General features: G+C 36.9%; 4 protein-coding genes across 5 annotated transcripts in view; 1 reads left to right on the forward strand and 3 right to left on the reverse strand.

Annotated features, from left to right (window-relative positions):
• The window catches only part of LOC145496069 (splicing factor 3B subunit 6-like), a 4362-nt gene extending 3302 nt beyond the window's left edge, over positions 1-1060 (reverse strand). The window contains exons 1-3 of the mRNA XM_081475686.1: positions 983-1060; positions 713-753; positions 246-323 (exon numbers count right to left, since the gene is read on the reverse strand). Coding sequence (XP_081331812.1) covers positions 246-323; positions 713-753; positions 983-1012 — 149 coding nt within the window. The 5' untranslated portion in view covers positions 1013-1060. The remainder of the gene's footprint in view (positions 1-245; positions 324-712; positions 754-982) is intronic.
• A 52-nt stretch (positions 1061-1112) lies between these two features.
• Positions 1113-10738, forward strand: LOC145496052 (tumor protein D54-like). Of its 2 annotated transcripts, none has more exons than XM_081475669.1 (6): positions 1113-1290; positions 3011-3159; positions 3345-3404; positions 3705-3827; positions 4323-4383; positions 7441-8429. In XM_081475669.1, the coding sequence occupies exons 1-6, from the start codon at positions 1132-1134 to the stop codon at positions 7525-7527; spliced, it is 639 nt and encodes a 212-aa protein (XP_081331795.1). In that variant the 5' UTR covers positions 1113-1131; the 3' UTR covers positions 7528-8429. The 2 variants fall into 2 exon arrangements, with proteins under 2 accessions (XP_081331795.1, XP_081331794.1); XM_081475668.1 differs by lacking the exon at positions 7441-8429 and adding an exon at positions 9543-10738 and having other exon boundaries at positions 1114-1290.
• Positions 10738-17369, reverse strand: LOC145496048 (isoamyl acetate-hydrolyzing esterase 1 homolog). The gene is made up of 5 exons (XM_081475663.1): positions 16357-17369; positions 15156-15208; positions 13839-14149; positions 12868-12986; positions 10738-12241 (listed from the first exon to the last, which is right to left on the reverse strand). The coding sequence occupies exons 1-5, from the start codon at positions 16408-16410 to the stop codon at positions 12074-12076; spliced, it is 705 nt and encodes a 234-aa protein (XP_081331789.1). The 5' UTR covers positions 16411-17369; the 3' UTR covers positions 10738-12073.
• An 890-nt stretch (positions 17370-18259) lies between these two features.
• LOC145495620 (uncharacterized) lies at positions 18260-21200 on the reverse strand. Its single transcript, XM_081475246.1, has 4 exons — positions 21158-21200; positions 20431-20778; positions 19808-19861; positions 18260-18947 (listed from the first exon to the last, which is right to left on the reverse strand). Exons 1-4 carry the CDS (start codon positions 21198-21200, stop codon positions 18682-18684), a joined length of 711 nt encoding a protein of 236 aa, XP_081331372.1. The 3' UTR covers positions 18260-18681.
• Between the last annotated feature and the right edge of the window lie 2610 nt (positions 21201-23810).

Genomic DNA, 23810 nt, shown 5'->3' on the forward strand with positions numbered 1-23810 from the left:
GCAAAATCAGAAGAAATAGAAACATTTTGATTCTTCCAAATCCAATTCCATCAAGCTTATGATTCTGCTTATGATTCTGAGTTTTGATTTCCACTACAACTCAAACTCTGTCGCTAGTGAAAACCAGCCTTTTTGAAAAACTGACAGCATTAACTTACAGCCACTTTTTGTGGTAGTTGCTTATCAGAGATTCAATTGTAATTTATACTAAAATTTGATACCTGAAATGACACAGAAGTACTTACACCCTGATTTGTCTGATTCCTCCGTATTTACCAAATATGTCATACATTTCTTCCGTTGTTATCTTGTAGGGCAAATTCCTGAAATAAAACCACTCGATAATTAAGAAATAGAAACATTTACCATGTTTCGATCCAGTTTTTGAGTGGAGGTTTGCGAGAACAAGAAATGCTGTACATACACTAAGGTACACGACCCATGCACAAGCGAGTGTTTTCTGCTGTAAAGAACATGTGGTTTGAAAATCCTGTCAGCCACTGACAAAATCTTCATACTCTGTAAAGTACGAAAAAGAAGTCATTCTCCTATAGAGTCACCGGAAGAAACTAAAGAAATATCACCGCTCAGAAGAGAACTGACTTACGCCGCAAACTTTTCAATCGTATCTTCTGTCATTCTGATCACAATAAAGGAACTATTATTTAACGGCATGATTAATGTAAAAACTATTCAATATTAAGTCTCTCACCTCACATACAAAATTCTGTTGACCTCTGGAGGTAATCGGACCTAGAAAACACCAACAAAAGCTTGTGAAAACCTTGGAAACCGGTTCACTCACAAGTACGAAAATGACAACATGCACCAAAAGCAATGCAACAATTTATCAAGAAAATCCATGAAAAGAAAGTACAACACAAAACAGTATAAACTAGAGAAGGAGAAGGTTAGTTCTGATCAAGGCTAAGCCGTTCTACGTATGGAAGAAATCCCAAAACACGAACAAAAAACAACTCACATTTGCTTTCCTTTGGTTTTGAAGCGCCATGATCTTCCCCTCGTAACACAATATCCGGGAACTTCTGTTGCGCTCAGAAAGACTTATGGGAAATGTTTCTCTCCCAAGCTTCGCGCTAGGTGGTCTGGGATAAAAATATTGGGGGTGAGATGGCGGCCGAGAACGGGTTGGATTTATCGGCATTTATCGTGGAAAAAGGCACTGAAGTAGAAGAGGGGAATACTGAGGAGGTCGCTGAGATTTCTCTGTCCCCTGATCTGGAAGCGGAAGAAGCCAGGAAAGAAGAGCTACGTGAACAAGCTAAGAAGGTACGTAAGAATGTTCCAGGCTTATGAAAAAACTCCTGTGACGTGTCATGAAGTATAGACGTAAGCTTAGTTTATTTACATGCTCACTTGCTGTAGTTTACATGACTTGTTGATCTCAGACATGGCAAGTCAATTTAATGGTCTGTACAACTGCTGTTATAGAAACCACGATAAAAACTGTTTCAGTCTTTCACAATGCAAATAAAGCGTCCAGAAAATTAACGAGAGGTTCTAACTTAGAGCAATAGTCATCGATTTTTATAGAAAATGACGACAATGCGATTAAAAAATTAAAAAGAGAGACAGTTTGAAGTATTATTACTTTTTTATTACTGCTGATTTTAATTACCTCTATTGAAGTGCCGGTTAATTTAGCTTGGTTAATTTAGTTCTCTGAGTCAATTTTGTTCACATAATAGATACAGACCACTCCGTTAAATTATGAATAGTCTCGATTGATTTATTGATTGCAGAGATGCCAACCTAAAAGAACTGTAATCTGGGAGATTCCCAATTTTACTTTCTTGACCCTGAAAAAAACATTGCTAACTGTAGAGCACCGCCAATTCAGCCACAAAAATATACCAAATATTCTGATAATTTCTCCTGAAAAGGCTAAAACTCCAAAATAAGTGCAAGAAAGGTATTTTAAGTGCTCTCCTTCATATCTGGGAGATGTAGTGACTCATACAGGAGACTGGTAGATTTGGGCTATATCCAGCAGACTTCTGGATAATCTAGGATAGTTGGCACACAGGGGTGCGGGGGAGGGGGCACTTCCACGTAAAAAGGATCGGGTGCTCGTCAGAAATTTTGAAAAGAACCCTTAAGAAGTACCAAGATCTTGTTTTGTGGGCATGGCTTGAAATTTTTTTCTCCTCTAGGAGGTACCAATGCTTACATAATACATTATCTCCTGTGGTATTTTTTTGGTTCAATACCCTAAATGGTACTGCAAAAGCTCCTTCTGTGGACCTTTTGAGGCTAAACACCCTAAGAGATACTAAAACTGCTTGAAGTCCCCCTCTTTGAGTCCCCCCTGCATAGATGCGATGGTTTGATATGTCAAGATATCATTCGTCTTTCAGGACACCTCACTCACCATGCCACACAGCAATTTCCCATAATTAGAGGGAAAGGCTGTTAATTAGTGAAATACCAGTCTAAGAAATAAAATAAAAAATGCATGCAAACGGCTGAAGGATGGACCTTGCCAGGGCTTGACACTAACTTTTAGCACTACTTTCAATTATGGAAAGTAGATTTCAAATTTTACTTTCCATCTCAAAATTTTACTTTTCAAAATGGAGGCAGGAGGAGGAGTCCAAAATGGTGGATTGAATTGCACCATACCACATGTGTTTATCGTACCCAGACCTACTTAGCAGCTATCTCAATACTCCAATATGACAGATCAGTAAATGCTAGACTGGTGTAAACTTGTCCTTTTGAAGACAGAAGATCATTGTTGGTTCCGGTTATTTTTATCATTTGATTATTTTTTATACATTCGCTTTGCCTAGACATTACTTTTCCAACATAGCCCAAAATTTTCTCACCAGATCATGTAAGTATTTTGGTTCATTTTTGATTTTTTACTTTCCTAGAAGTAAATATACTTTCCAATGGAAAGTGGGTAGGTGTTAGTGTTGAGCCCTGCTTTGCTAGTAGAGATTATCAGTTATTCAGTTTTCACGATGTTGTATTTTTGCTTCTGCAGATTGAAGAAGAAATTGTCACTCTAAAGCAAGCTCTTGATCGAAAAGAGAAACAGTTAGCTGAAATCAAACGGCTGTTAGGTATCACAGCATGGACACAGATAAGAGATGGATTTCACCACCAATATCAAAACCTACAAGGAACTCAGATGTAAGCTTTGAACTCATTTACCACCTGACAAAAGTGCTACAAGAAACAGTTGCAAACATTATTTTGTAAAATCATGGCATAAATTAGATAATTACTTGCAATCATGAGATGAGCTGAAATTAGGATGCATAACTACATGTTGTCTGCATCCTTTATTGTGTCTCTATTTGTCCATACATTAACAGGTATCAGAAGACAGCTGACACGTTTAAAGATTTGAATGACAAAATTACTCACTCTCAAGCGTAAGTGTTGTTAAACTATATTACTTACACTGGCTAGATTTCTTTTCAATGTCTTTTTTGATCCCCAAAAAAAGTCACAATCCCAAATCCTATATTAGATTAAGCCTTTACTAACGAAGCTTATCATTGGCATTTCTCTGTGATTATATGGAGCTAAAACAGTCACAATTTGTGACTAATAAATTCTTGCCATTTATTGTGAACATATTTATTAAAAAGACCTGTTGCGCACACAGTGAAACAAAATGCTAAATATATGAAATATTGAGATGGTGCAGTTTGGTCTCCTCTGTATTTCAGGTATAACAAACTAAGTAGTGGTGCTTCTGCTACTAAATCAGTACTAAGTGGTGCGGGATCCAAAACAGCAACCGCTGCAAAAAATGTTGGATCGGCAACAGCCAAGAAACTAGGAGAAATTAGGTATCGTATAGAATTTTAATACATCTGCTTTAATATCTTATACAATTCTTTGAAGCATTTGAATACATCAATTTTTTATGTCTTGTACTCTTGCACGTAATTTGTTATTATTATGATTGTTTTTTGCAAGTATTTGTTTTCACAAGATGTAGAGCAATTGCATTTAGAAACTCCAGGTTAATGAGAGACTCTGAAACCACTCTATGTTTTTTTAACATTTGTGTATTCATGTTGATGTGTTATCCTAGTTTTTGTTTTGTTTATTTTATGTGTAGAGTGTACATTTGATGAAACAAGCTTAAGGAATAAAATGCAAAATATTGATTGCAGGACACATTTACCAGCTATAATTATATGTTTCCATTTTTTATTACATACTTATGTGTCAGATGTTAAAACTAATGGAAACACCATTCTCCAGCATCTGTTCATGAATATACTTGCCTTGCATATTTCTATCAAAGTGAACTGAAAAGTCCTTTCTTGTTGTGTTAGGGGATCATCTATGTTTCAATCTTTGGAAAGTAAAGTTGTATCTGCCTCTTCAACTCTTAAGGTAAGCAATGTTTGTTCTTGACAATATTATTATTACAGGTGCCACAATGTTTTAGAGATCAAACCTTAGTGTGTGCCCATTCAACAGAAAGCTTTTCAGCAATCAAGTGCATGACCATTCTGGAAGCTACTATTTTCAAACATGGCTCAATCTAGTGTACTGTACAAGGTTGTTTTACATGTATGTACATGTAACTTGTAGGTTTGTGGTTGGTACTCCAGTGTGTGTGACCATACAAATGTAAATGAATGCTATTGAGAAGTAGAAGATGTAATATATCAAACACGAGAGACAGTGTTTCATCAGGATATCCAAACACCGAGAAGAGAGTTGAAAATACGACGTGCAGCAGAGTATTTTTGACGAAATTTGAGGTTTTTGGATAGCCAATGAAACACCGTCTCAAGTGTTTGATATATCTTCTCAATCGAAACAAAAACTAAGGAGTAAACAGAGAAGTAAAATCGTCAATATCTATGCTAATTAAGACCGGGTATCCAAACCTCCTTCACGGTTGTGATTTTCTTTGTTTTAACTTGATGAATTGGTAATGAGTTTGAGAAATTTTAAGCAAACCTCAATCCTTTTTGGAGTGAAGTGATGAAAATTGACAATAAAGTTGACAGTTACTTGTGATAATACATTGTTCTTGGCTAGTCTTACACAGCTTGTTTCGTCCTGGCCAAGGGACTCATCAGAGACCTTTTTGCTGGGCGAACTTGTTGGGCATCGCACCCAAAGTCCCATTTACTAACAAAATGATGACAGCAATCTCGCCTTATATCGTATAAGGATTAATTATTACAGACCACACAAATTCATGAGTGGAAATTGACAATAAAGTTGACAGTTACTGGTGATAAAAACAGTGATGAAACCAATGTATAATTTAGTGATGAGGATAATAATTATTGTGCTTGAATGCTTCAAACATGTAGCAGGGCTCAAAGTTTATTTTTGGCTTTGGGAGCACTTGTGTGACCAGGTGTAAATTTTTATGCGCACTGCCGAAATTTTGGGTGCAGAGTTAAAAATTTTAGGTGCACAGCTTCAAATACTTGGAGCACCTACTCCAAAAGAATACTTAACGCTCCAAAAAGAGCAACTCAGACTTCGTGTTGCAAACTGGGCCTATTCTAGCAGTATTGAACACAACAAAAACAAATAACAGAATCAGGATATTTCACACAAGAGTTAAGCTTAGATATTAACTTCTGAAGTCGCTTCGTTGAGTATCCTCACTATTCAGTTGCTTGTTGTATGCCTCACCTTTCAAATTCTGTTCATAAAGATTATCGATTTTTTCAACATCTGGGTATTCATGAGAACTAGCTCGAACTCTACACATTTGGCTAGCTTTCAAGCCACAGAATTCGTGGACCGGCCTGTTCCACAAATGCTGAACATTTTTGTATGTCAGACAAGTGAAAACAAAGCTTTCTGTAACTGTTGTTCGCAAAGAACGAGCATACAATTTAATCTCATCCCCAGTTTCCACGCTTTCCGCTGGGACCCCCATCTGGCGACCAAGAAGCACGTGCTTCATTCCTTCATTTGCATGTGTCAGCGGAGTTGTTTACAACACAGAATGTTGGGAAGAAATGAATGTTCGAGTTCAGAGAATCCACTAGGAAATTAGGCTTAAAGACGACGAATAGAACACACACTGATGAAAGGAAAATGGTGCAACTTTATTATTTGATGCCTGGTTATGTTATATCTATGTTTATATTTATATTTATCAATCGCAGTACGTTAGTATGGTCAGGTGAGTAAGCACTAGAGAAGTCGCACTGTACTTTGGCTTTTAAGGTGCGGTGGTGCGACCACACATGATTTTTTAGGCACACAACCAAAAATCTAGTCACAAATGCAACCAGCTGGTTGTTAACTTTGAGCCCTGTGTAGAAAAGAAATTTGACTTCTGAAAACCCAAATGCATGGGCCAGTACTGGGCAGTTCTTTGCTATTGACATCCGTAAGAATTCTTCAGTCATTCAGACTGGTATTGCTGTCACCATAAGATTGTAATTAACATTGTTCTCAAAAGTTGTTTAATAATGTGTATAATTACTGATTTTGCACATTTTGTTATGTGAACATAACAGAGTGCACATATATTTTTGCTGATTACTTTTTTTTACTTGTATTATGTTTGTACATCATTGCTTTCACATAATAGCATAGCTCCAGAATTTTTCTCTGAAGATATTTGGAAGTGTAATACTACTGAGAGAACAACTTATTGCAACTGTTATAATTATAATCTATTTTGTTCTGGCAGTTTCTATAAGTCGTTTTAACTGTTATTGTTGAGGGAAGGGATCTAGACTTTACCTGAAAGAGTTTTCCAGAAGTATCTGCAGAATGCTTTGCCAGTTATGGATATCATATTATAAAATATTGATTTAATGCCTAAAGCCTTAGATGTGTACAATAGAAACATCAAAGTTTTCTGCTAGTAAGTCATGCTCGGTGGTAAAGTAATATTCTTACCAACTGTGAAATAAATATCAAACATGAATAACCTTGAAAGTGTAAACAATGATATTTTACAGCAGTTTTACTGCAAAGATACATGTATGTTTAAAACCAGTTTGATTTTCATTCTCTTAGTCCTTTGTTTCTTACTTGTGATCATAATGTGAGACAGGGAAATGAAATGCAAACCAGATTGAAAAACTGTAGATCATGGTAACATTTTTTTTGTCATGTGTTATACATTCTCTGCATTCTGTTTCTAGTAATCTGTTTTGCTTCTAACACCTTGCAGTAAAAGTATATTGCCAGATGGAAATAAAAATAAATTAAATATTTCAAATATTTATATGTAGCATAAATTTATCATTGTTAATATGAAGCAGCTTTTGCTTACATCATTGGTTGGCTTTCTTGTTTATTTCCATAGTCACTTTTTCATTATCCTCACAAATTAAAGTTGCAAGTTATCTTACATGACTTCACAGAAGCATTAAAGAACAAAAGAATTGAGGAGAACTCCCCTTGCTGATGCTGTCTAACAATAATATTAACTCTAATATTGCTCTCTCACTATAGTTTAAGATGCTTGGAAGCTCAAACAAGGGTCAATTAACCACAAGCCAACCTGCCTCTTCACCTGATAATGACATCAATATGTCATAAGGACAATCATATCATAGTTTAATCAATAGTCAGCGTGGCTTGCTTTTGTACTAAAATATTGTACATTGTGAAATAACTGCTATTTAAATGGTTGGTTTGAGAAGAAGTTACATTGCATAAATTAGACACCAGTAAGAGCAATGCTAAGAACAAAACTGACTTAATCAAGGGATATTTACAACATGTGCATTTGCTAAGATGGGAAAATGTGAGAATTGAAATAAGGCTCGGAGTCTGAAGACAAAACACAAAGTGCATTCTGCAATGTTTATATTTGATATCTATGACAATATTTAATAAATGGGAAACATCTCCTATTTTTGAAATCTAAATGCAAATACAGTGTTATAGACAAGTTATTGCTGTCAGTAGGTTTCATGTTGTATGCAAGACTCATTGAGGTGTTTTCTGTTACTGTCAAGATATGACCCACAGAAACACTATTCTCTTTCTGTAGAGTTATAGAGACAGCTAACTACAGAGCACTTTTTGTATTGGCTGTTTTCTTAACGTACCTATATATTTATATCAATTTTTCTGTACATCCTGTAAAAGTCATACATTTGGGATACTGCACAATTAGGAATGGAAGCCAAATAAATAGAGAGTAGGTTTCCAGTGATGTGCATCTTGAAAATTTAAAGTAGAATGAATAAAGTACCAACTCTATTTGTAGTTCCTTCATGGGCTGTCTTCAAAACAACAATTTTGGGGGGGTAATAAGCATGGGAATCATCAAAATGGTTTGGTTTTCGCACAGTAAGCCAGTTTACACTGATGTCAACTGTTTTCTGTATGAAAACATTCATATATGTAGCTAGAATTAGTATATGTATCTGATTGGAATCTAATTCATCAAATATGTTTGCCAATAATAAATGGATCATTTTACTGTTAAACAACGTGTTTTCACTGGCTTGGTAGTTTTGATTTCAGTTCTTCATCCACTTATTCCTTTCAGCCGTGAGTTGGAGAGTTTTAGTTTCAGTCCTTAGTAATAATTATTGTCATATGCACCTTTTTTTGCTAATTTTAATATTTTGAGTGTACCTCACCTTGGTATTAGCTTGTATTCAGTAGTGGGATGTTGGTTATTGTGAAAAAGAAAAGAAAGGAAGGTTGTGGTTGATACACATGTTTTGGAAGTTTTGTGTTGTTTTTAAGATGTGTACTTGTTCAAGATATTTGAAATGTAATGATATCTCTTTTTTGTTTTTCAATGATATTATTCTTAAGAAGCTACAGAGCGATTTTCAGTTGAGTGTCGTAAAACCAAAACCAAAGTAATGGTAGGTAGGTAGGTAGGTAGGTAGGTAGGTAGGTAGGTAGGTAGGTAGGTAGGTAGGTAGGTAAGACTTTATTTTGCGAGGGTAACATTTGACAGTATTAAAACTGATAACCTAATGGCCCTCAAAAATTAAAATTTTAGAAAAAGAAAGAAATAGTACAATCGTAACAATATTAAAAATAATTAAAATAAAATAATTAAGCCTACATACATCGTAAAATAGTTATAAAATGTGATTATTTACAAATTTTAAAAAATTTACAGGAATAGTTTGCTAAGAATTTGATTATCTAAAATTATTTTAAAAAGGGAGCGCTTAAAATTTTTTACACTAATCACTCTAGCCAATCACAAAGGACAGACAATACAGTGAACCAGTCAAAACCTGAAGCAATTACATGTAGCTGACGCAAAACACAGCAAAACGTGTGTGAGTCATGATTGGTTTTAGTTTTACTTCTGATTGGATGAAAAATTAGCACAAGCTTTTTAAGCCAATCGCGTAGCGTAGTAAGTACAAAACCAATTACTTTTCTAGACTCAAATGAAAATTGCTCTATTTCTGGTTTAGTAATAATAATCATGATAAAGGTGAAAGTTGGAGAAACTGAAGCTGCATCGTGGGATAAGCTGTGTTCCTGCCATTAATCATTAGCTTTCCAGTTTTGTGATTGGCTGTTGTTATGGTAACATTACTGCTGTACATTCTTGTGTCTTATCCTTGTAGGAAAAGGTCATTGGACAGAGGTCCAACAGTTTGGATGAATCTGAACTTAACAAGAATCAAGATATGGATCAAGAGAAGGAGATGACAGTTACATCCTAACTTGATGATATAACAACAAATCAAGATAACTTGTTAAGAGTGATCATTTCAAAAATAATCCCACCTTTTACAAGTTGGGTTAAGTGGGTTACATTCATAACTATAATTTTCAGTGCATTTTTTGCTTCTTTGAGGAATTTTTTTAAATAAAAGTATATCTATCTGCTAGGAGATTTCATGGTTCAAAAAATCATTCTTTTGAACTAGTGGAAAAATTTGTGATATCCTCGCACAAGTACCACAGTAGCACTGCTGATGCGGACAGGGAGAAAGCTAATCAGAACGAATTCCTGGAGGCCAGTACAAATACTGCAGAACATGATGTACTCAAGCTGCCGACAGTATATGTGACAAGTTCAATATTAGTTAAACAAATAATGAGGCAAGTAACTGCATAGAAAAATAAAAAAAATTAGGGTTGTACTCTCTGGCAACTGAGCTTGTTAAACAAATGTTAAAACAAATGATAAGTCCCAACTGATTAGCAAATTGTCCAGTAACATTTCTAAATCTTAGGGGTATGTACCTTTGGTGTTTGTAATAAAACTGCAATAAATCAAAGGGCTCTTAGAGTGAGCTCATTCATGTAACGACTAATTTGCATTATGCTCTTTGGTTATGAAATATTGGTACAGTTGAAGCCCATTAATTGGAACCCTTGAGGGAAAGAGCAGTTTGAAATAGCAGGGGTTAAGTTCAAATAATTAATGCTTTGTATGTCCGCAATATGCTGAAGTACAGTACTATATCATTAGACCATGCTCAGGGAGTATTTTTAGTGATCCTGTACTAAGTGGCCACCTGTATTAAGCAGCCAGTTCCTCAAGTCCCGAGGGTGGCCATTATGTACAGGTTTGACTGTACTTGGACCGCAACAAGTAAATAGCTGATATTTCACTGACCACCCCCTATCCCCCAGGGGAGCCACTGCCTTATTTAGCTTGTAGGGAGACGTGCCACTGGACAGGGTACAGTATACCTTATTATAGGCAGTGCTCATGTTAATTAAAGTGTTTGACATTAACGTGACTTAAATTAACACGAATTGAAGGTAAATTTCCTTCCCAAGAAAGGAAATTAATGCGAGAGAGGGGGCAAAATTTATTTTATTTATTTTAACACTGTAAAGCTGACAGCAAATATGAACAAAATTCAGTTGTAGGTGAAAGATTGATGTGAAATGTAAAGGGCACAAATAAAATTTATTGTTTGTCTGTGTCAAGAATGTCTGGAGTGTGTCACAGATTTGGGGGAAAATAATGGTAATTAGCGTCGTGGAAATTAACATTTACATAAATTCACATGGCTTAAATTAATGTAAATTTCAAAAATTCGCCTTAACTTCATGAGGCGTTAATTTCCTATAGTAAGGTAGTGTTTTGGCCTGGCTGTCTTGAATAGGGCATATAATAGTATATTTTACTTGAGTTTGTCCTAAACAGGGTCGGAACCTGTCCTAAACACGGTATGGTTACACTGAGATCAGTCTGAGATCTTTGATTGCTGTTAGATTTTTATAGATAATGCGACGGCATTTTGCAAAACTAAGTAACTTATGAGCTTAACACTTGATGACATTTTGTATCGTTCAAGTGCAGAGACGCAATAGCTGGATTTTAGATCTATAAAACATGATTTCGTCAGTTACCCATCACAAAAATCTCAGAGTCTTCTAGTAGTCTTTTGTAGTCTGATGATAGTTTTGAATATCTAAAACGTTAAATAAAATATTAAAAAACTCTATAACACAAATTTGTATCATTTTATTCGTTGAAAATGCATAATGATTTCTTCTTTTACAAGGACGAGATGGATAAAACGTAAGCCATTGTTTACCCTGGTGCTAAGATTACCATTAAAAAACGCGCTTCTTTACAGTCTGTATGGTAACACAAGACTTTGAAAGTGGCCGAAATATTGTGATCGGGCACTTCCATGAATATAATGTTGATTGGCATTTCAATATCATCCTGGAAAATTGTATATATTTAATTGAAGAAAAGACAGATTTAGGTTCCTGTTACAGTGCAACTACTTGAACCGGGCCACCTAGGAGAAAAGTAACAATCAGAACTTAACTGAGGAAAATGGACTGCTGTCCTTTTAATGAACGCAAGTAAGGGTTCATTTGACATATACACTGGTACATGAATAATATTGACCCCTCTGTGTTGCATACACTCTACAGATTCAGTCCAAACTTTAAGATCGAAACTAACCAATCAACAATTGACAAGGTTTCCTGAGAGGTCCGCAACAGTTCACGCTTTTGTTGGGTTTCCATATTTGGAAATAAACCTATTGTTTGTTTCAATGTTATTGGTTTATTTAAGAAAAAGATCGGTATCCTTTGTTCTGTAGTAACGTTCTGATTGGTTTACTCTTTTCCAAGCAGCCCAGTTTGAGTAGTCGCACTGTGAGACATCTCATGATTACAGCAGAGCTTTCTCTATATGTTTTGGGTCAATATCCTTCCAGTCAGGCAATATCTTAGGTAAGTGTCCTAGCTTGGTATCTAGTAATGGAATCACGTGATCTGCCACAAAACGGTTCCCTTCTTTAGACAAGTGTAGCCCGTCACTCAGAAACGATTCCCAATTCTGGTAACATAACAAAACAGTAGCAATTACATGTAGTTCTTGAGGTACAATTCAGTTGCAACAATTAAACAACCTGCAAGTAATATATCAAACACGAAAGACCGTGTTTGAATACATTTCTAAAAAACGAGACGAGAGCTGAAAACATGATGCGTAGCGAAGTATTTTTGAACTCTCTTGTACAAACCTGGCAGTTTCTTTTTGACTTATCCAGTTTTTACTTTTTTCTGTTTTCATCTAAAGCCCTTACCAAAAGGTAGTAGACGCAAGTGGATGCAAGTTGAAAACTTGGGTCAACCTGCCACTCCATTTGGCCAGGCCTTGCATGCACTTGTGAAGAGTTGCAATGACTTGCCATCACTTTGGTCGAGATTAAATTTGCATGCTATTCACCATTTGGCCACCGATTCAGCCACTTAACCCAAGTCAACGCAAGTTGAGAGACATCCATTCATTGTTATAGCAACCTATTAGCCAATGAAATACAGCCTTGGAAGTCATGAAATGTTTTGTTTTTGCTACTTGCAACTACTTGCGAGTCTGTTTGGCCAGGGCTTATCTTAATAATATGTATTGAATTATTCTGTAAATGGCAGAGATAAATGAAATAAAAGTTAAAAGCTTACTGGCTGCTGATGGAATAATGTGTAAAGATCTACAACATCCACTCCAATAGACTTTCCCAAGTCAGCACATCTTGATGCAAATAATTTTACTCTTTCATCTGATAAAGACATTGCATATCCTAGAGACAATAAAACATATTTTTCAGCATATAATAGTTCAAGTAAAACAATACCATGCACATTCTGTTTGTATCTCAAGACAATTAAATGTGACAATAATAATTAACTACAAAAAAAAATGCCAAACATGATCAAGACCATGATGCTTCAACAATGGGTGTAACTATTTATTGAACAGAATGATGACAATGTCTTTAATTTCTTGCAGACATCTAACCCACACTCCTAATGCACCATTTTTAACAGACAACAATTCTCTTCAATCATACACATAAATATCTCAACTTAAACGAGTAAACTTAAGAGAAAAGATTTCATCCAACTTGCAGTCTATCACATTGAGGCAGGAGGCAAAGTGGAAAAAATTTCACCCACAATAGAGTAGATCCATGTTTCAATGATGATATTTAAATTGGCCAAGATTGTTACTTCAAGGTCACAGAGCTCAGAGCCATTTAATAAATATATTGGGTGTAAAATCAAGACCACATACCTCATTCAACATGTTTTTCATCATTTCATTATTGGTTAGGTTTGGGGAGATGGGAGGGGGTTAATTTTGCAAACTATTCTGTCCAAATGTCAAAGTTTCTAAACTTAATTAAAGTGAAATATAATCTTTAGATCACCCCCTCCTCCCATTTCAATACAGAAAGAAATGATACATTTTGGCTTTAGCACAAATCTGATATTGACTCTGGGACTTATAGGGGATTTTATTTCTCTGTTCATTCTCACCAAGATCAAGGAGGAACCAAATTCTGTGTTGCACCTGACCAGGGTTGTCGTAAAAATGCCATATTTAAGAATTGCCTTCTTGATTAGCATAATACTATCATATGGTTGCTTACCCATTTCACGACAACGTTTCTCATACATAACTTCTGATATTGCCGGTGGTGTTAGTAAGATAAGTTGATTTGCTGCTATCCCATCATTCATGAATTGTGTTAAGATGTCAGTCAAGTTTGTAACATACTGTTCAACAGAGAGTCCTCGTGGATCAATGTCTTCCAAGACAGCGTCATTAGAGCCAAGCAAGATGACTGCTGCTGCTATGCTACCTTTGGGACTGTTGTCACATTGAAGGACTTTGGGTAGAATCAGTTTGCTGAATGCCGTAGTATATCCACTAAATCCACGATTAAGAACATCACATTTCCTATTGGAAATAGTCTCCTTATCAGTACCAAAAAGATCTGTCTTTAGATCTGTTGTTAACCTGGGGAAGATCTAGTAGGATTTGGCCGAACCCCCTAAATTAAAAAAAATTAGACATGACACGCTGACTTGACCTCAGGATAAAGGAAATCCCATTTCCAAGGACCTCAATTTCAAAAATTTTCTGGGGGAGCATGCCCCCAGACCCCCCTACAGTGAACCCCCTTTGGTGGTATGCATCTCAAACCCCCTTCTCTAAAATCCCGTATCTGCCGCAGATAAGCTGACAAAATTGAACATTGCCATAGGAGTAGGGGGCCCGAGACCCCTCTCCCACTTACCAGGTAAAAAGCCTTACCAGTTGGAAATGTTAAAGGTACCTTAAAAATTAATGATAAGTTTTGGAGGAAAAACACAACCGCTATCTCCTTCAAAAATGTGTTGTAAATTAAAGTTTTAAAACTCTCCTGATTGCTAAATTGTTTCCCTAGAAGGCTGTCATGTCACTTTTTTCCAGATATCTTGCTAATTTCTTCTTCCCTGCAGCTATTTTGGGACTGTGCTTGGTCAATAATATTTTTGGGTACCTTAAGGTTATGGACGAACATTACTATTATGATGGGGCCTTGGACAATTTTCTGGGGCACTAAATGTTTTTGCCTGCCCAAAGGTTGTGCATGAATTTGTATGGTGGGCAATGGCTTGAGCAATTGAATCTGTGAAGAGGATTTAGATAAAGTTTTGAACAAATAGGTCTCTTTGAGTGATAGCTGACTCAGGGAGCACACAAATCAACTATCACATGATATAAATCTCTAGCTCATAATCTAATTGTTAAATAGAAATACTTGAGAAAGTTTGGAGATTTTGAAAAAGCTGTGCTGGCTCATGTTCCCACAGCATTTCTCATGCTCCTAAACTTCCACTCGTGTTTTCATAACTCGATAGAATTACAGAGCAAGTTTTCTATTTCTTAAATAAAAAGTGAACTTCCATTGATTACTGACCTCTGAAAGTGACCTACTACTGTTGCACCCCATCCTCCTTCGCTAAACGATTCCTGTTGGATTTATAAGTTTCAACTCAAATTCATGCAAATAGCCCAGATTGTACCCACAGGATGGTGTTACAAAATACCTAGTTAAATAAAAACTGTCACATTCCTTAAACCAAAATGAAACTGGAGTTCCGCTGTGAAAGGTTTTCTTTTTTGAGTGCTTCAATTTATAATAGCTCGTCATTAGTGGTTAAAAATACCAACTCTACTGTGTTATTTAGATAAAAGGTCAACAAACTTTTTCATTTGAGGTTTTTATATGTGAGCTTGATTTTGTGATTTTTTTATGTACTTCTTAATGGTGAAGCTTTGTAAAGTGTTAATTGTTTTCTTACATTTTAAGTTTTACAGGACCCCTTTGATAACAGTACTCTTAGAACTAATGAATTTATCTTGTTCAAACATTCGTTTTGTTATTATTTCTATTATTATTGAAAATTATATTATATGATTACTGAGACAATTCTTGCACGCTCAGTGGTCGAGAGTGGCCCTTACTTGGTGTAGACGACACAGCTGACATAAAACAGTAGAGAACAAAAGGACAGAAGAATGAGGAAACGGGTTTGGCTATATAGTTGATGATGTAACTTGGAAAGCAATGCTAAACAACTTCAGGCAATATTTGCAGAACTTGAGAAATTGTGGTGACTTTTACAATAAACCCCAAACCATCGAGTTCTGAAATTTCAATTGGGTTATTTAGGGCGAAGACATCGACGAACTGGGCAGTTTTAAAAAAACGTGATCTTACAAACTGTCACGCCCCGGGTGTCACGCACGCGCGTGTTATGTTAAAACATAACTCTAAATCGCCGGTGAATTTAAACAAGGAAGTCCTTGGTTGCACTCCAGTTTTAAGCAGTTTATGATATCATTTCTATGTTTTATGATGGTATAAGCTGTGGAAATAGATTGATTAAGGAAGGCTTCATTTTTACTGAATCGATGAAATATTTAAAAGCCCATAAGCTACCGCTACGTGGCTAATTCACTAATTTGCTATTACTATTATTAGAAGTGATCAAAAGCTACAATTGGAGGTAAAATTTATTTGTGAGGGTATACGAGTTACTGTAGATAAACTACCTGTCTTGTGATTTAATCTTTTATATGACTCCGAACGAAAATCGCCAAAACGAATAACTTACTTGAGTAATGGAATCCCCGAATAAAACCAGCTTGGGAAACAATTTTTCCGCCATTTTGACCGTGACCGAAACCGTGAGAGGTCTTGTAAGACTGGTGCCTAATTGATGGTTGTCCCGCCCCAGTCTCTATCGAGACTTCCCCACTGGTTAAAGAAGTCAAAGACAGACCTGGTGAATTATTTTGCCCTCCCTGGTGCAATTTTCCTAGGCTCTAAAGCTCTTCCGTTGTCTTTTTTTAAAAAATCCCCGGTCAGCTTTTTTGTCCTTGTTCTTGGTCGTAGAATGGGAGGGGCCGGCGGGCCCACCCACCCCAAAAATGTTGACAGACACCTTTGGCCAGCGGCTGCTCTCTACAAGCTACTCTTTGAAAGAGCTCAGTGGCTCATAGCTGCGTCCATTTTGGATTAAAAGAGCGTGAAATTTATTTCTTTATGGCTTCCACAAAGAAAAATCAAGCCTTTATTTAACAAAGTCCTGAGAGACCAGAGCCATCTCTACCTGAAGAATGAAAACCATTATCAAAGAACAGATAACAAAAAGACGCTGCTTTAGAGACAGTATCTGGCCTGCAAAGCAGCAGGAACGTCGAGTGGGACTATTGTCTCTATTCGTAAGGAGAATTAATCTCGCTAAGAAGGCTTTGTATGTCATCGCTATACGCCCGGGGTAGGGGGACTCCAAACAAAAAGCAGGGGTTATAAAAGTGATTTTGGTATGTCTTGGGGTGTTCAGCCTCAAAAGGTCCACAACGGGAGCATTTGTTGTAACTTTTAGGGTGTTGTGCCTAAAACTGACAATATCACAGGAGATAGTGAGTTGTTTTAGAATTGGTACCTGTACTTCTTAGGGATGAAAACATTTCAAGCCACGCGCACAAAACAAGTTGTCGGGGTTCTTTTCAAATGTTTTGACGAGCACCCCCGTCCTTTTCATATGGTCCCCCCGGGGCTTTACGTTCCCTTTCCTTCAATGATCCGAGGTACACAAGTGTAAAGTCTATCGATTCTGCTAGATAGGTCCCGCTTGCCCAAACTGCAGCAAACTTTGCTGCAGTTTGGGCAGTTTGATTACGGTAATCAAATAAGGATAAAATAATAAATTGTAAGAAAAATGTCTTTGTGGAAAAGGGTCTACCCCATTTAAAGAGGTACTTTTTTGTATTTTTTATATCAGAGACCTTCGATTCAGGGGTCCTTTTCTCGAAGGACCCGAAAAGTTTTCGCACCCGGAAAGCCATAGCAAAATCTTAAACCTTATGATTACAAAGCTGTTTTATTCACGTATTCTTAATATGAACAGAGGTTCCCTTCATACAAGAAGTTTCAGGCGTATACATTTCTCCGTTTTTAGATACAGATGAACTAAAAATGGCTTTACGGGCCCGAAAAAATGAGTCTCCGGGGCTTTCGAGAAACGGGCCCCAGGTCTTTTATTCTAGTTCATATAGATGATAGTCGTTACTTTTAAAATAAAAGAACTTTGGAAATGATCAAAACTGATTTTAAAGAAGAGAAAAGGCAATGCTTTTGCATTCGTTTTTTAAATTTTCAGACATGTCAATAGTTGCTGTTCTTTAAGACACATCTGGAGGAAAAATGAAGAATGATTGACATTACGACATGCTTTATTTCTTGTTTATGTTTTTGTCTGCTATGTTCTCGTTACCAAACGTCACCAGGCTTTTTCTTGTTTCGTCGGAGTCGTCGCTTCTAGCCAATGAACCTGACAGGATAAATCAATCCTAACTAGTCTTGTGCTATTGCTGTTGACTTTCCTCTCGAAATTCGTCTTCATTCAGAATATGATATGTAACTTTCGAATGGAAGGCCAGCAAAAGTCTTGGTTAAGCGGAAGAATGATGATCTTCGGGCTCAAATCTGACCTAACAGAATCATAAAAACGAATGGCATTAACAGTTAGAATAGGCGAACATTTAACTGAACATCTTTCGAAGTGAAGTAAAGTTAGTTTATGATGAGAAAAGGTGATGAAGATTCCTTCAAAGTCATTTTTTCTAGTTCACGCATTCCAGCGGAAAAGAGGTTAGTCAATGAAACGGAAGTTATCAGAGTAGAAAATTTGTGAGTAAAGGAAGAAAATAGATATTCCACGTAGGCTCATGCCAAGTTCCCTTTTAATACACCATACTATAAACAAGTAGGCTCTTTAGATTTACTCAATGTGTGGACCTCCTTTCTTTTTCCCTCGTCCCAGATTAAAACCCACGTGTATATCATCTCCCCGTGAACACATAACGACATATTACCTGCACACGCTTCAAATCTCTAGATTCTTTTTCTTTTTCAGATTCAACGTGCACGTGATTCAGACCTGAGTAGTAATTTTTGTTTTATTATTTTTTTTTTTTTTTGACATCGAGAAGTCGATTTTTTGATTTCTTTTTAACGTTTTCTCTGTGCAAAAAATGACTGTAAACCAATTTACCATCACCGTTGATTCAATCATAAGGTCGTCTCTGTCACCACTTTCCTTCTTTCGTACACAGCAATACCACGTGAACATCACGAGCACAATTAACAGGACTCCTGCCACTGGAATAAGAATCTTAGCCAAGAGAGGCAGAGGAGTACCTTTAAAAAATGGATTCGATCGTTACATACGGGAGACTATTGATAAGCTAAGAGAAATCATCAACCCTTGATCTTATTCTTTGGCCTTTCAACTTCAGTAGGAGTCAAAGGCGCACTGCGGTGACGAACATGAACGTTTGCTTCCTGAGACATATGTTGAAGCAACGAAACGTCAAGTGTGTTTTTTTTTTAATCTCATTTTTTTTTTACGACATGCGTTGTTTTGTCATGTTTTTTTTTTGACCCCATCGTACCTTTTAGTCCTACTGAAGGTAGGAGAATCAATATCTTTCCCCATGAATCCTTCCTGACCAATTTCTGTTATTTATTTTTTAAAGTTTGCATTCGAACCTACTGGCCCATCGCTTTACTCCAGTCTTCGTAGCACAAAGCAACCAGGAGTATTTCTTCATCCCATAAATGGGATGCTAGTCCATCGCAGACCAGCATTTAATTTGCCAGTATCACTTTGGACACGAGTATAAAGTGAAGTGTTTTAGCCAAGAACGCAACACAATGACCTCAGCTAGGGTTTCAACCAGGACCACTGGCTTCGTGTCCAGCAATAGCCATTTGATGACCGCGTCTTAAAACAGTAAGATCTTAATTACGTTTGCCATGTTTTGCATTCAATTCCATTATTTCTCCATGGTAGGCCATGAAAACAGTCATATGAATATAGTGAAATAAAATTTCAACGCTAGGGAAGAGAGATTAATCGAGGATTGCTTGCCTTCATCCGGCAGAAAGTTAAGGAGACTATTGAAAATAGTGACCATTAAAAACTGGAATAGTTAAGAACTCCGCCCTGTTCTCCGAGGTACAAACATTGATTTCATTTCTTATCACTGATATATTACCTGCTGGTGAATAGTTGCGTGGAGTATACCCAGAGCCGGTGATGCCAGGTGGAACTGCGTTTTAAAAGAAAACGTATGGTTTGTAATGTGGTAGAAAAAATAATGAAATTAAAAATATTAAAATGTGAAGCCCGGTCCCATCTCTCGGAATCGCAGGAGGCTGACACTTTCAAAACGTTTTCCGCAGCATTTAGTGCCTAGGTAGGTTGTTTCACGCCAAGTCCTTACCCACCTGCACCCCTCTTCCTTCCCTCTTCGTAACATTCTTGGGGGGGGGGTTAACTTTCATCCTAGTGAACTGAGGAGACTCCTTGAACATAAACTAATTGACTTTACCGGACATTGCAGCTTAAAGTATAATGGACAATGGTAATTAACTTGGAGGAGGGCTTTTTTCCTTCAGTCAAAATTAAAGCACGCTTCTACTGATGAGGCAAGGTTATTCTCTGATACAACCAGTTTTGGATCGGAAAACTACTGCTTCGATGTTATTCTTGGAATTAGTCAAAATGCACATTTAGAAAGTCTGATACACGTAAAAATTATTGTTATTAATTATTATGTATGTTATTACACTTTTTTATCAAGAATGCGTGGAAACAATATCATCAGATTTACCGTACTTTCAGGCGTAGAACAACTTGAAATCTGGATTCCTGTGGTACGCGATGATGGACTGAACCTCAGAACAGATGCAGAGAAATTTGCAAGTTGCCAGTCTGTGGCACCTGATGATGGACGCAATGTCAGTGTGGATGCAACTAAACTGGCAGTTTGGAAATCTGTGGTACTTGGCGATGAACGCAATGTTGGTGTGAATGCAAAGGAACTTGTACGTTGGAAACTTGTGTCACCCGAAGATGGCCTTACTTTTAGTGTGGACACAGATGCACTGGTTGCAAGTTGAAAGCCTGCCTCAGCTTTTGATGGTCTTAATCTCGGTGTGGATGTCCTTGAGCTAACAACACCAGCTGCACAAATCGTGATTGATCAAAAAGAAAGAGAAAAGCGTTACTAAATAGAGCGGTAGTGGTCTTCAGAGTTTTGAAGATGGTATAATTTTTTTTCTTTTCGCACTTCAGGTGATAAGCTAGCTTAACTATTTTACCGGGCTACATAGATCAATTTTTTCTTCTCAGCTAAACGAATATTTTGCCCTAAAACCCTACGCTATATTTTTCTATGAGCTACCATAACTGAAGATAATCTAAGAAAGTAACACGACGATTATTTGACAATCGTCAAAGAGTAAGGAGTGAGGACGGAAAACATTTGATGTGTTTTCAGAGTCAAAAAATCGTTTTCGAATTTCTCCGGTGTAGTGTGGAGCGGACCTTACATTCTACTTACAGAATCTTTGGATTTTAACTATATTGGTTGCACTGTCTGTCATTTGCAGTTAATTGTATGTATAGAGGACTTCCCACACATTAACCGGCAGCTCCAGCAGTCGCTTTTACTAGAATCTGACTAATGACATTGATATGAGAATAGAGTTTTTGCATAGTTATAACAATAATTATAATTATGAATTATAATTATGATTACTGATAGCAAATATATCAAAAAAGGGTAAGTTTTCATCTTACACTCTTCAATATGTTTTAGGTTCAAAGCTTTTAAAACTTGAAACTGGGAGAAATTTAGGCTCCCGAAACTAATGTGATTTCAGTTTCTGCAAATTCTTAAAAAGGCCACGTTTAATCTTTAAGTAAGAAATTGATTATAATATTATTGCCTTGAAGCAATATAGCTCTTTTCTCTTCCCTTATTTTAAATAACTTAAATTGCTTTCTAGGACAGCAAGTCCTAAAGCTGTTTACATAAGTATTGAAATTGATGATTATCAACGTTATTTAAGCAGACGAAACCTCAATGTTGGCAAATTTCACTCACTAACCAAAAAGACGACTAAAATCGCGCACGCGCGAACAAAAAACAGATTTCCTGGTTAATGGGTACACATATCAGTGCTAGGTAATTATTTAATTGGAATTATATTTAATAAACAGATCACGCTTCTAGAACTGTTCCAGTTCGTGACAAAACGATCGATACACTCAATAAGTAAAGCCTTTAGGGTTAGGGGTGGGTTTGAAGGATTCAAAATAATCAGTTTTCGGTCTCCTCTTTTAATTTTTCAAAAGACATATCCGCATTGAATTTTCATCTTTTATTGTGGCTCTTACTTTCGATCATTTCTTGGAAGTTGTTCCTTCAGTGCCTTGGCATGTTTGCCTAAGCGTTTCTCTATCCGCTGTTTGTTTGTTCTCTTTTTTTTTTTCACAGGAACAGCAAAGTCTGCAAGTACTGCTTTTTTCACTTAATTGTTGAATGGACTCGTTGATTTAAAGTATATTTGCGAGCTGAACGATGAGCGAAGAGGAAAAATTACAACAGAATACGACCTACCCAAAAGCAGTGTGAGCTGTAAAGTCAGAGTCCTAAGTGTCCTCATCTAGTCGCGACCTCTGTAGTTTATGTACAAAATTCTGTATCACAGTTTGTTTGCGAACTTGATTCCAACGTCAAACTTGCTGCTGGCACTATATTCTTGACCGGAAAGCAAAAATACAAAAACAGTATAATTTGAATAAGACATCGCCACATTTCCATAGCCTGCGGTAGCTTGTGGTTTTGAGTTATAACATAATTGACGACTTTTGTAATGAACTGTGCGATTTAAAATAATTAAGCTTTATGTTATCACTAGCTCAATCGGTTGATGAATTTCAGGAGAATTGTACTGCTGAAAACAAATGTTTAATTTGAAACAAGGCAGGTGTTAACATTAACGAGATGTACCGTCGATTATGTCATTGATAAATAAGAATTATTATTACTTGATCATGAATAAATGCTTTTGCTTTCTTTTGATTGGCTGAGAGGCCACTTAGTTACCTGCAAAGCATCTACATTTCTTGTTGTTTGCCTTGGGGATGTTTCACCTCGCTATCACAAATTACTTTCATGATGTGGGTCCCATGCTGAGTTTTGCTGTTTTGTGCAGCGCGAGATCAGAGTTTAGTTAATGATCACTGCGAGCACTCAGACACTTAATTTGTTTTGCACCCTTGAAGATCCTTGGCTAGCGATTCCGTCTCGAGGGCGCCTCAGGTGATCGCGTGTTGTGTATAAATTTCCCTGCCCAACCTCTCGAGTTGTTTCCTGCTCTGGCTGTTGACAGCCAGTTATGCTGGTGAAATTAAGGCCTGTTAAGGGCTAATGTGTTTTTGAAAGTAAGCGTTTTCGTCTCAACGAAATCGAAGCAAAATATTTTCGCCCGCGCTAACGTTTTCGTTTTGTTTTCTTTTGTCCAAACTAATTCGTTTTCATTTGAAAACGCATACTGTCTCCCCTTTTTCGCCTATCACCCACTCTAAAAGGCCCGAAAACGCTGATGGAAGGGACAGTATATGACGCTTTTTTGGCACCGTTTTCAAAAGCCTCCGTTTTCACCTGTCCCAACTAGAAACGGTTTTCAAAACGATGCGTTTTCAAAAGGCTCCACTTTTGAAACTGTTCTCGAAAGCCTCCGATGTCATCAGTGTTCTCTCTCGTTTTAATGTGGATGATCAGCCAAAACGCCTCAAAAAGTTTGTGTTTTCAAACGAAAACGCAATAGTATGGTCAGGGCCTAACAGACGCGTTATAACTCGTATTTGTGGATAGACTACCCAGGGTGCCAGAGGTTTTTCTTGCGCAGTTCGCTAGTACCGGCGGCCTTTGCCCTCCGAAGCAAAGCAAAGTATTTCCGTCCGCCGCGCGCGAGAAAAAACCTCTGGTACCCAGGACAAACACCCTACTCGCATAATTTATCTTAAGGAATCCGCGTACTGCAGCGCTATCTTTGTTCTGTGCAATAATTTTCGATACTTGACTCGACCTCAGCACCCTTTCAACTCATACTAAGGAAATAAGTCGAATAACTCAATAAATAGGCAAATTAATTGAAATGTCATGACTTTCCAGTCTCTCACAGATCAATTACTTACCCCGGTTT

Source organism: Orbicella franksi, chromosome 8, assembly GCF_964199315.1.
Source record: "Orbicella franksi chromosome 8, jaOrbFran1.1, whole genome shotgun sequence".
Lineage (NCBI taxonomy): Eukaryota > Metazoa > Cnidaria > Anthozoa > Scleractinia > Merulinidae > Orbicella > Orbicella franksi.